The sequence below is a fragment of the Astyanax mexicanus genome, chromosome 6, assembly GCF_023375975.1.
Source record: "Astyanax mexicanus isolate ESR-SI-001 chromosome 6, AstMex3_surface, whole genome shotgun sequence".
Lineage (NCBI taxonomy): Eukaryota > Metazoa > Chordata > Actinopteri > Characiformes > Acestrorhamphidae > Astyanax > Astyanax mexicanus.
In genome coordinates, this window is record NC_064413.1 from 44,368,423 (window position 1) to 44,382,258 (window position 13,836).

General features: G+C 37.6%; 1 protein-coding gene and 1 non-coding gene across 5 annotated transcripts in view; one reads left to right on the forward strand and one right to left on the reverse strand.

The window, feature by feature from the left end:
* The window catches only part of LOC103045308 (E3 ubiquitin-protein ligase HECW1), a 143,902-nt gene that overhangs the window by 47,206 nt on the left and 82,860 nt on the right, over nucleotides 1-13,836 (forward strand). For all 4 annotated transcript variants that reach the window (XM_022673432.2, XM_049480419.1, XM_022673431.2 and 1 more), the window contains 2 exons: nucleotides 1,963-2,038; nucleotides 7,212-7,381. In XM_022673432.2, the coding sequence (XP_022529153.2) occupies nucleotides 1,963-2,038; nucleotides 7,212-7,381 (246 nt within the window). The remainder of the gene's footprint in view (nucleotides 1-1,962; nucleotides 2,039-7,211; nucleotides 7,382-13,836) is intronic.
* trnae-uuc (transfer RNA glutamic acid (anticodon UUC)) lies at nucleotides 12,646-12,717 on the reverse strand. Its single transcript has one exon. It is a non-coding gene; the product is annotated as a tRNA-Glu (tRNA).

Consider the following 13,836-nt stretch of genomic DNA (forward strand, 5'->3'; position numbering starts at 1 on the left):
ATCTATAATAAACATTTTAAGTATTTTATTTAAGTCTTTTTAAGGTTCTTTATGCTTACAGATCCGTCACAAACATAAATAAATATGGTATTGTTTAAAAAAAAACTTTCTTGTACCATTATTTTAATTATATGTACATGTTTGTTACTTGATATGTCTGAAACTATGTGCTAAAATGTCATAAACATGGTATCCTTTTTGTTACTCTCTAGTCCATTCCATCATGTCCTACTATCATTGACTGTAATATAACTTGTGAATCTGGCAGTCATTATTTACATTATATAAAAAATAATTAATGATTAATAATTAATTTACCAGAATTGATTGGAATTCCAGATCTTCTGACAAAACGAAACTTTAGCAAACATCATCAGCACATTAGTAAAAACTTAGGCTACATAAATAAAGGACAATTGTTATTGTATTGCAGTAAATAGATAAATGTCTGTTTAAATTTGGCCTGTCCCAATAATTATATCAAATTATTTTTAATATATGGTATGAGCAGAACCTCAGTAAGTTTAATATTGTCTGTTGTGCTTCCTTGCACTCTTCTTTACATATGAATTAACTAAAATTTGTATTTATCAATGCATTAATTTAAGTAAATTATAATATATAATATTATAATAAATAATAATAAACAAAGTATATCTGCCAGAGTATTTTTTATTAAAAGTTAATTTACCTTTAAAAGAATGTAATTGCAATATTATGATATTTTATTATTTATTATATTATCATTGTATTAAAAAGGTCTTGCAATGACAATATTGTTTCTGGCATTATGTTTATGTAAAATAACACTTATTGTAACAGGTCTAGTTTAAAACATACAAACAGACCAGAAGTTCAAACGTGAGCCTGTTAACATAGGGATGAGTTACAGTCGTGTGATTTATTGTGTAACAACCAGTGTAATGAATACAGTTACAGCCTAGTATAGTAAAGTAAATTCATATTTGGATGAGGGCTGGAGTAAAATATTGGTATTGTAACATATCTCCATATTTTGTTTGTGATACATTATTGATATGAGGCGTCAAATATCTATATTCAGTATTTTTTATGTTTTTTTTTTTTGTAAGATTATGAAAGATTTTTAGTGTATGCCAGTTTATGGCTATTTCACAACATTGAAGTAATGCCACACTTGGAGTGTGTGTGTGTGTGCGTGTGTGATTGTGTGTGTGTGTTTGTGTATGTGTTTATTCAAGAAACACAAGCAAGCTTATCATTACGGCATTACTGACACCAATAAATCAATTTTTCCTGGTATTTGCATATTTAGGAGTATTTTCTCCTCTTCAGTAACACAGATGCTGTGAAGTATTGCAGAATGGTTTTGCGATATATATCGAATATGACAGTATTGTTATATCATGGTTATTGTGTACAGTGTTTTGTGATATATCTTATCGTGAGATACCCTGTGATTCACACCCCTGTTATGTTAATTAGTAAATGGGGTGGATTGTATTTGAGGAGGCGTGTGGATGTGGGGAGCAGGTGGGAAGGTGTCTGTTATTCTGTAACGGTGAACACCCAGAGTTAACCGACTTCTTAAGCAGGCCACCCTCTGAAGCTCCCTGCTCCTCCTGCTCCTCCTCCTCTTCCTGAACACTGGATCAATGCAGCACTAATGAATGTGAGCTATTGATCTCCAGGCCTCAGGAATGGCTTGTTAGCACCGTGCCATATGAGACAGAGTGCAGGCAGGAAGGAGAGAAAGTGCATTGTGGGAAGGTGCTGACAGTCTTCAAAGCCATTTTTCTGAGTTTGAACCACTCTCACCCCTTTTCCCTTTATTACTGCCTCTTTTGTCTTAATCCTAATCCCCTTACTGTCTGTATTATCTGAGCTGAACTGCTAGACTTACTGGAATGTGCTTCCTCCAGAAAATGAAGAGAGCAGGGGGGATGATTTCTTTTTTCCTGTCTTCTTCCTCTCCGTGTGTAGGTGTTGAAGCCCGTAGTGAGTCAGGAGGTCACTCAGAGTCTGGGGAACAGGCGGCTCATCAGCTTCTCCCTGTCAGGTGAGTCTCCACCATCACTCTTCTCCTCTCTTTCTTTTCACTCTCTCCTTTGCCATTGTGAAAGAGTGTCACTTGGCTGTCAGGAACATGTCTGAGAGTGCACATGAGATATATCTGGTGCAATATGTGGTAATGAGCTGTTAAGATTTCATCCTGAGTGTGTCCATATATATATATATATATATATATATATATATATATATAAATGTATATTTATAGCATTTGTCTGACCTGACCACAGAAAAGATGTACTGGAAACTACTATATTGCTCTATACAAAAAATAATTATTAATTAAAAACAGACTACAACAAAATAAATTAGCTAAACCTCTCTCCATACTGTAAATCTCTTGTATTGCAAAGGTGCACTAATGTATTTGATCCTATTAATAAGCAGGCGAATAAAGTTACTGTTGGAGTTTGCTAAAAATGAGCATCAGTTCAACACTGATTTAACACAAAAAAAGTTTCTACAACACATTTTTTAACAATGCTAACAGTAGGGCTACAACTAATGACTTTTTTAGTATTTGACTAATCTGGCAATCATTTCCATATTTCCGTTAGTCAATCACTGTACTGTACTGTGTTTCAGTGCACCTTGAATGTTAGATTTTGCAAGACATTTTGATAGATGTATCTATATATCTATGTAAAATTACACAGCATATTATAGGAGACATTCATATATGCAGGATGTTATTATATTCAGGAAATTCTACTTAAATATCTCTATCATCATATTGTGATGAAAATACTAACATAATATATGTTACTTTGGATTTGACAATTTAAGTAACAATTTAACCAACAATCAATCTCTTCTGTTGTGAGAATTTTTTTTGTCATTATTATCCTGACAGGAAATGTACTTAATGTTTTTTTAAATCATGTAAATTGCCATTAAGTCAGTTTATTAACTCTATATTATAAGCTAATATAGAACTAAGTATTAATATTTCCCTTTGTATTGCTCTCGTGAATTGCCTCTGTACCCCGAGTTGCCAGGGTTGCGGTAACGGGTGAGAATTTAAAGGACGAGGTAAACCAGTTTTTTGGGCTGATTTTAACTTTATCACTGCCACCTAAAAGCTTTCACTGCAAACTGTTCAAAATGAAAATGTACTGTGTTGTGAATGTCTGTGGCAACCTTAGATAATGTACTAGTTTAAGCTTTCTTTAGACAGACTTTGGGCAGGATTTTTTGCAGGACCTGGCAACCATGGCTGCAGCTCGCAGTAACTTGCTGTTTTCTTTCTCTCCATCTTTCCAAAGACAGTAGAAGGCACTATATGTTGGATGTAAATGCTGAGAATGTTTAAATGCTTTAAAGTATAATGTAAATGTACAGTGAATGCGGGTGTTGTCTTGTCTCATATCTGGTGTGTTTACATTTTTAGAGACATTTTTAGAGCGAGCTGTGTTTGTGAACCCATTACCCCTGGGTGTCATCCGCTCCATTACACATTAATGATGCTTGGACTAATCATTGCAGCCCTAGTTAACAGTTTAATAGATATGATTATGGATCTATGATAAGATAAAGACACTGTTAAAGACCCAGTGATCCAGAGCCCAATAGCACAAGTTAGGTAAGATAGTTCTTCCCTTAAAAGTCCGTAAGGTTTTAACTTATATTTCACTTCTAAAGCATATGATAGGTTAACAATATTTATTTAGGCATTTTTTTATCAAACACCTGGACACATAGCTTGAATCATGGATGGATTTAATAGTAATACATTCCTACAGTTTAAATTAGTATAAAAGTAAAACTGGTGCTTGTGTGAAACCATGATTGATTCTCATCCAATCAGGCAGCATGTGAGGTAGTCAGGGTGGGCTTCTTGACCTATTTAATTGTGGGGAAAATGCTGATGCGGTTCTGTTGTTATTATTATCATCATGTGACCTACTTTACCTTGTTTTACATACGTTAAGCTGTTCTGATCTAATTCCAGCTGGATGTTACAGAATCAGATCAGATTTACTGCTATTCTTGGTTTCTTCAGTATCCGATTTACTGCCTTGTTCACACATTATATGCAGCTGTGCTTGTCTATTGCCTTTATGTGATTAGACCTCTTGAATCCTCTCATTTTTTGAGATAGAAACACACAGTAAGTTTGAGAAGAACGTCTGACGTGGGATTAAAAACATAACCTGAAAAAGACATAGTGCAAGCTTTTCTTTGTGTATTTTAATCAAGAGCAATACTCTGAGGGATCTTTCTTTTGCCTCTGGTGTCTGTGACTCTTGTTATATATTGATTTATTCATATTTGGATGTTTTAACAAGCTTCATCACTAGTCTGTTCTGTGGTTTATACAGTACTGTATGTAATGCAGCTCTAATATACAGTCATTAGCCAATACATTTATATGTGACTACAATTAAATAAGAAGAATGACAGATAATAATACATTTTAGATCATTTTAATAACAGACATGTATGCACTTATGTTGAGGCTCAATTATTTGGGATATTTTCCTCAAAAATCCTTAAAATCTTTAATTTTGGTGAGTTTAATCATTTAATTAAATTACTTTGACAGCCTTACACTCCTACGGACAATTTCTTAACAAGGAAATCTCAAAAACTTCTTAAATTCTCCTTTTACAGCATCCTGAAAACACCACCCCACCCTCTTTCTCACACTGTCAGATATCTTGTCAGTCACCCACACTGTATCAAGCCCTCTCCTGTGCCTTTCAATATTTTATTCATAAGCAAGCACTTCTCTTGCCCTGGGCTAGGAGGCTTCCACAAGTCTGCTTAAGCATGCTGCTACACATATATATACATTAGCAGATTAAAGAGGTTGACAGATAGGTTCCCCAGTAAACTGAGAAGTCCACAGTGATCCTGAGCAAAGAGGGACACAGGAGGCCTTATTAATCCTGAGCCATGTCACACCTGGCCTTCAGACTGGACCAAAACGGGGAAAAAAGAAGTGAACAAACAAAACTGGCGACGTCCAAATCGTATAATTCAATGTTAGATGAATTATAGAGTATACACAGATGATGCACAGATAGCCATTACCCGCTATTACACTGGCAGGAGACAAGTTACTTACGTCAACATGTTTATGGGTGTGTTTTGGCATGGGCGGTTAGCATGCTGGCTAGTCTAGTAGGCTACCTACCGAGCAACAAACCCTCTAGAGCCACTACACCAACACCAATCTGCTAATTCCTTCCCACTTCATATGTCTTTGAATTTTCATGTATATTTGCAAATGTGCATCATATAAAACAGAAAAAAAATCCTCCATATTTACAACCAAGTTGAGGATAGTAACATAACAAATAAACCATAAAAAGAAACACTGAGAACATAAAGAAAACACACACAACCTAAACTGACAAAACAACGTACAAGAACCGACAAACTAACACTAAAAACAAAGGGACAACAGGAAACACCTGGGGGCAGGTAATTAGGGGGTGGAGCTACAAATGGTGAAAACACTTTAAGGCGGAGACACAGGAGGAACACACAGGCCAAACAAACAGGAGGGCAGAAAAAAAACACAGAGACAGGTGGGAGAGGAGAGGACGAGAACAGGACGGGAACATGAAAGGCTCATATTGATCTGTCGCTTTTTAGGTGTTGTTTGGCTGATTCGCACCTTATTGGTACTTTCATTAGAAATCACCTACAAGTGAATGCATTGTTACAGTGGCTGGTTTTTAGGGTACTTTGACACTTTTAAACCCAACATCTGCTGTATGTGTATCATTATGCCTAAAAGTGGTATAGTCGGTTAAAGCAGTGGCTCTGTTACCTGGAGATTGTCGGTTTAAACTCCAGCGATGCTACAACCAGCTTTAATCGCAGAGAGTACAGTGGTCCTTATCTTATTGGCATTTATTTTAAGACTTATAGATTTATAGGAGAGCCTCTTCCATTATGTACACCACTTTGGAAAAGGTATCTTGTCTACTGTATACAGTTAAAAAAGCAGTCAGCAACAACTTACATTGTAACAAACATCTGGCCTGAGACCGTCTCTATTTAGCTGAATACTGGAGTGGATAATTAGCTCTCTGGAGATGCTTGTTTTCTTCTCTCTCTCTCTCTCTCTATCTTTCTCTCTCTCTTCCATTCTCAAGCTCTCTGTGTAGAGCTCTCCTAGTTTCTGTCTCAATGCGAGGAATACCTGTCCTTTTAGAACAGTGCTGTATTCTTAAAATCTAGCTCATGTTGTAAAAAGGCTGAAGTACTTTAAAATAAACAGCTTCAGAAATATGACTAACGCTCCTTGGTACACTAACTGTGATAGAGGGAAAAGGTGTTTTTGTCATTTCCTCTGGTGCTGGTACTGGTGATACTGGTTCAGTATAATGATACTGCACTCTGCACTTTGTTGGAGCTTCACAAAACCTCTCACAAGATTGTCCATGTGTCCTCGCATTAGCAAACTATCTGGTGAAACTGATGGTTCATTATCTACAGAATTAGGCTAAAAGATTGTTTAGGTTCATGATAAGGTTTAGAATTTGGAAACAACAATATAAGATTAATTTAAAACAAGATACACAAACAGAGGGCGTAAGACTGAGAAAAAAAGACTAATAAGCAAACTGACAACACCATAAACTACCATTAATATAGCAAAAGACCAGACAAAGAAAGACTGAAACAAGGGGCTATATATACACCAAGACAGACAAGGAACACTTGGGGAGGATAACGAGAGGGCTGGGTATCAAATGAGACACAAGTGGAAACACTAATGACAAGGCGGGGCTAGAGCAGAAACAAGGGAAGAAACAGAGCCATGTGCTACAGAGAACATGGTGAGGACAGCCTAGAGAAACAACAGAGACAGACAAGCATGGAAGCCACACAAAAACACAAAGGACTAAGAAAAGAGGAAAACAAGACCAATATAGAGCTATGGTGTGACATTAGGGTTGTATTTCAAAGTATCTTTTTATTATTTGCATTTCAAAGTATGTATTGGATGCTCAAAATAATTGGTTATTCACATAAATCAAAATGTATTGTTTTGCTTTTTTAATCAACAAACAAATCTTTAAAAACGAAAAATTTAGCTAAACCAACCAAACATTTTAAACGTTTTAAAGTTGAAAAAGCTCTCTGGTCTAGCCTCATGTTTTGTCACTTGGGATTCACATACTTCTTTCCTTTCTGTGTGTCAGATATCCAGGCAATGGGTCTGAAGAAGGGAATGTTCTTCAACCCTGATCCATATTTGAAGATCGCCATCCAGCCTGGAAAGCACAGCATCTTCCCTGCTCTTCCCCACCACGGCCAAGAGAAGAGATCCAGCATCATCTGCAACACCATCAACCCTGTCTGGAAGAGAGAGGTTGGTTTAGCACATTTCTATACACCTGTTTGACCAACTGATTTAGCACACAAAATTCAATGGTGTAAGCTAGGACTGGACCACTACCACAGTGCCATAATTACACCATAATGATTATGGTGTTTAACATCTATTCAATTAGAAAAGCTCTACTGTGCAAGCAAACAACTACACATGTCCAGAGGTTTGTAGACACCCGTTCTGCCTTTTTACGCAAAATCATGAGTATTATATACAAGAGTTTAATTAATTATTATTGTCCATTCATTTATTCCTCTGAGATGGGGAGCTGAAATTAGCTTTGATTAGCTTTTATTCCATTCTATGGAACTGGAATGTTAGCTAGTTAGCTACCTTCTGAGACACACTACTAGTGATATTTTTTAAGGCTTGTTATGAAGAATTAGGCCATGAAATATTGAAACTACACCTTAAATTATGACAATAAAGTGCTAATCATCACTTTTAACAAGGAAAATACTTATAGTTGTGGGTTTCTTTGGTCGCTTGTTTCACCTTCTTACCAGTAATTCTCATACCCCTCGGTTTTACCCCTTGGTGTGCACGGGCAAAACAGAGGGGTAGGTGTAGGGGTAGGACCAAGGGGTGACTGAATAGGGCCCAAAGGCATTCAGCATAGGCTTGCACCCTTGATTCATTGAATCATTTGAATAGTATAATGCATTGTAGTGGGAGAAATCTCTCCCAGTCTTTCTTTGAAGAACATGTTTTTAAATAATTTAATATTTTTGTCATGCACTTATTGAAAAACTGGAAATCATCTGGAGCCCCTCAAAGGCTCATTTCATCCTACCTCTCCACTTTCTATCTTGGCTCCTCCTGGATTATCACCTCTCCAACTTTAACACTTAACTACCCTCCCCCCTGCTTTATGACTTTCATACCAAGCATCACATACAGTAGATAAGGCGTCCAGCTTCGCAGTGTTCAGAATGAACCAAAACAAAGAGTTCTCTGGTTCATTCAACTATTTTAAATCACGTCTTCACCTCTGTGTCAATATTGGGATTGTATGAAGCTGGCTTATTTGCAGCTCATGCTCATCCTTGAAATCAGAAGTTGTCCTTTGAGCAAGTACATGAAAGGAGGCATCCTGCGGTGACTGCTGCTTTGTTGGTTCTCTGATGTTGCCTTTGCCTTCAGCTTTGAAAACAAAACTATTCTGAAGAGCAGCTCTCAGCCAAGGTTTGTTAGCTTGTTCTTCTTTTTCATTCAGCTCTCTGGGCTGTAGCTAAGGGCTCTGGAAAGCTTTGTTTGATCTCGGCTTTTAATTTCATTTTAATGTAATATATTGTTAATCAAAGACTTTCCGTTGTTGTAATAAAATTTTAAATTAAATATTCAGGGAAGCAAATTTAAAGGGAGAATGTGGGTCATGTTACGCAAATTATATCTAAGCAACAGAGATTGTGAGCATACTAACATACTGAATGTTAATGCTTAGAGTTCATGTTTTACACTGTGGAAGAGCAAATTGTCTTCCAATTTTATTCCATTTGTAAGGGCAGGGAGGGTGTGTTTGGTTGATTTTTTTTTTTTTTGTGTGTGCGCAAGTGAGTAAGTGAGAATCTGATCCAGATTCTGTAGGGCTTAATTAGCTCTGATGGGTTGAATAAGTGCCAGGTCTTCTGGAGCTTTCTGCCTGTATCGTCCTGCTGCTCTACCTCTCTGCACTCTACCAGTTCACCAGCAGCAGATGTGTGCAGCAGTCCAAAACCCCTAACCCTCCATGAAGAACCTATTACACATGGAGCAGGACTGGAGAGTGAAATATCCATTTCTATATCTAAGGTCCATTTCGTTCTCTGTGCATGAGTGACCGCGCAGACGTCCCCCACAGCACTGCACATGAGCTCAGGAGTGAGGATTGAGGATTCGAGGCTTCTCTCAGGGTGAATGATGCCATTTTCATTCCTGGTAACTGCAATCTGGCTTGATGTGAACACGCATTTTCCCATGGTGCTTTGATATACTGATATTATAAGGTAATAGTTACTTCATTAGATGGTTGATAGAAACAATTATTCTATTTGTGACCCATTTATTGTACTAAATAATAAAATAAAACATTTTTTATTTTGTTCACGGTCGAAAGCAAAAAGATGTGTAAATTGTATGTTTTAAGAGAGCGAGATCTATGTTTTTTTTTGTGCGGATGAGCGACTAAAAAGCAGATAACAAACAAATAAAGGATGAGTCTGTGTTAACAGCAGGTGATGCACTTCATTAAATGCACACTATTTCATGAGCTGTAACTGCAGTTGTAGCTCTGTTTTAACTTAGTATGCTACTAGGGCTACAACAATTAGTCGATATCTATAGAATAAAATATGTATTTTGAATAAAAATAAAGAAAACCAATTAGAAGAAAGCTAAAATTATGAAAAAAATAAAACTCAACAAAATTTAATTGAAAATACAAGTTTGACAAAAGAGACAGATAAAATAAAATAAGAAAATAAAAGCTAAACGAACTAAAATAGCTCCCATAATAATTAAACAACAACAGTAATAATAATAAGAAAAGGCAAAGTGGAGAATTACAGATTTAAATAATAATCATAATAAAAAGATTGCGTGATTCCAGTGAGATTCAGTGTAGTGAACTCCAGTTTACTGAAACCCTGAAGCTAAAGGCAGATTTTCAGAATATTAGAATATATCAAACTAAAACCTGATATTATATTTGAAATGTATTGATCTTGTTAGGCCCATATAGTGTGGAAGCTGTGTGGAAGCTGTGGGCATAGGGCAAGCATGGATATCCTAGCATTAATACATATATGTGTATATATATAAAATATATAATGTAGACATCTTAGTTTTTCTGTATTTGATGTATTTGAATTAAATTGTATCATTACACCCCTTCCTCCTCAATCACTGTTTTACTGTGACTCTGCCTGATGGATAAATATATGTACATGTAAGTAAGCTATAGCATATGAGAACAAGGACTGATTTGCATATTGCGTATCGTGAAGTGATTAGTAAACTACACATATAGTGCAGTCCTGGATGGCGCAGTGTTTTCCTTTCCCTCTGATTTCTGCTCTTCTGATCCTCACGTATTTTTATCCCTCCGTCGCTGTGGGTAGGAAAGCGTGGGGGAGGGGAGGCAGTGCGGTCACGTGGGGCTGAGTAGGGGGATTGCAGCAAACTGGGACTGTGACGCAGTTAAAAGGATCTCCGTAATGGTGAGACCATAAATCCCGTTTCCTCTCTCTCCCTCGGGATCGATGAGGCTGAGCTTGCACTCCTCCTAACTGTGGCGCGCTCCTCCCTTCTTTCCTGCCAGTGAGAAGTGCAGTGCTGCTCTAATTAAGCCCCGCACTCACTTGTTCTAACCACTTTCACACCAGATAATCTATTCTGAAGCAGGGCACAGTTGTCATTTTCTAATGATGCAATTTCCTCCAACTTGGGGTAATGGCCTTCAGGATGTGCTAATTTCATGCTGCAGTTCTGCGGTGCTAGCTCCTGAATGACAAGACCTTTCTGCACTGCTACTTTTAAAAGCAGCACCCTGTTTATCCCAAACCGAGCCTCTGTTGTGTAAAACGGTGTAAGAATCGTGAGTACAGGGTTTTTTTTTTCCCAAGGAAAAAGGACACTTATCGGTTGACTCGCACAGGGTCCTATTGCCTCACTATTTCATCACCCACTTTTTGAATAATGGATTTAATGGACTCAAACCTAGAACCTCTCTGGCATGCTTTCACAACTGTCCATCCTAAAACAGCATCATCTGCAGGTTTCATGCTTTAACACTTATGCCTTAAATTGCTCTTGCTGACTTGTGTTGGAGTGGAAAGTCATTTTCTGTCATTAAGTGTCACTGAGGACTTCAGGAGCTCATAACCTCACGAGGTATAGAACATCCATTAGAATATAGACGAAACAAAAACTAAAACCCAATAAACCATGCGGTAATTTAAAAAAAGGTTAGACCCATCAGCAAGTGTTTTGTTAGGCCAGTTGTCCCACCCATTCATATGTGAAGTCAGCTAATGCCTCTTTTCAAACTACTGCTGATGCAGCATTGCCGAGTTGCATCACAGCGCGTTCAGAGGAAAGCGCAACGACTCGGTTCTGATACATCAGCTCACAGATGCCTTGTGCTGATCAACATCACCCTAGGAGTGATGAGGGGAAAGATCGCCATCTACCCTCCCAGGGAGAGCAAGTCCAATTGTGCTCTCTCAGGGCTCTGGCAGCTGATAGATAGCGGCATGATCGGGATTCGAACCAGCGATCTGCCATTCATAGTGAAAGTGCTTTTGACTGCTGGACCTCTCAGCACCCAATAATTGATTTTCTTTTAAACAATATCTTTAAATAAAAGTAACGCTGGGCAATATGACTGCAAATCAGAAAAAAATCACAATTAATTGAACCACAATTACATTTAATAAAAGGGTTAATGAAGATTTTTTTTAGTAAGCAACAGACACCGCAAGAGAGATAATAAGGGGCACTGTCAATCAAACTTTTTGACAGGTGACCTTTTGACCTTTGCACTATCAATCAAACTTTTTGACAGGTGACCTTTTGACCTTTGCTAGTTGCCCTTTGACCTCTCCCCCACAGCACATGCCTCCTTTTCTGGAATGTGACCTTTGACCCCTCAGATCACCCTATGATGCTGTCAGTTATTAATTATGTTTTCAATCATCTGTAATTACTTTTGACCTTTGCCATGTGCCCTTTGACCCCTCCCCACACCCCGTGCCTCCTTTTCTGGAATGTGACATTTGACCCCTCAGATCACCCTATGATGCTGTCAGTTATTAATTATGTTTTCAATCATCTGTAATTACCATTGACCCCTCAGATCCCCTGACCCTTGAACTCTCTTAATTATTTTTCTGACATCAATGACTACGAGTCTCCGGTAATTATGTTTTCAATCATCTGTAATTACCCTGCCATTCGTCATTCATGTTTTGGATATGAGGTAATTTAAACCATGGTGACACACCGCCCCGCCCATCCCTCCGCCCTTCCTGCCCCATCCCCACCTCTTCCCGTCCCGCCCAGCCCCGCCCCATCATTATTCAGATTGTCCTGATTGGTCAAACAAAAATTCCCACCAAAAGTATTGACCAATAAGGTTGTTATTCCTATGGAGCAATCACAGCAAGCCTGCGAGTGAAATGTGTATTTAAGAGTTAGCGAGATGTGTGAAGGACCGAGAGAACGGAGCAATGGCATGTGTTTCTGAGGTTGCTGAAAACCAAAGCTTCCCATACCGGGATTCGAACCCGGACCGTCTGGATGAAAGCCAGAAATCCTACGCGTTAGACCATATGGGAGGATCTGTAGAAGAAGAGCACGATGACGAGAATCTAAAAAGGTACCGAACAAGGGAGAGCATTCCTGAACCAATCGCTCAAGGAGCGCTCAAGGATCGAGTCTGGCGTTTGTCAGATGGAACTTACTTTGGATATGTTTTTCTTAAGGATATATATAGCGTTGCTATGTACGTCGGAAAAACGGATAGATACGATGATGCCTCAGCTCGTTTTACTTTGAACCATATAGAATGGTTTAGCTTCAGAAGACACTGCTCTGTTTTTAATGCCTACGTCAATTACAGAAATACAGAATGCAGCCCATTTTTTCAGGAGAACATGAATTTAATTTGGAAACCTCTGAATACAGGAAAGTCTAGGCGTTTTAATCTCGCGCCGGTTATGACAAGCCTCGGATGTAATGTAAGCCTCAGTGTCATTCAAGATTTAAAATGCTATGCAATTGAAAATGACCTGCACTCGTGCGATTTCCAGGTTGTTTTTAATTCAGAAGACTTTAAAAGAATGAATCGTGTCTACTTTGCAATAATTGACAGTTTGTTCTATATGAACAAATAGATTTTCTGATTATTGTCAAACATACAAAACCAACATTAATTATATTCTTAAACATTAAACTTTTAGGTACCACTTTATAATAAGACTACCTTTATAAAGGGTTTATAAATGGTTTACAATTAGTTTATTAATGGATACTAATTAGGTTGTAAATGCCTTAAAAACCATTAATAATCAGTTATAACACATACGTAGAAAGGGCAACAATGACCTGTTGTTTGCCAAATAGTGAACCCACAGCCCTCTATATTGTTAAATTTCAGATCTTTTCAGATACTCACTTACTTTGTCTTCTCTATCTAACTCAACTTGCTTCTCCATCTCCATATCCTCCATCAGTCAACATCAGTTTAACCATTTAACTCCCAAGTTTAATCATTCCACCACTAACTCTTTTAGTCATTTATAATAATGTGGTGTATATTATCATATGAAATAATAAAATTGACATCTAAGGGCTAAGCAATAATTACCCCTTACCTTGACATTTTCAGCATACTATCTGAAATCATCCTTAGGGTTGTCACAGATATTGATATAATGTTGCCAGGCGCTAATGTT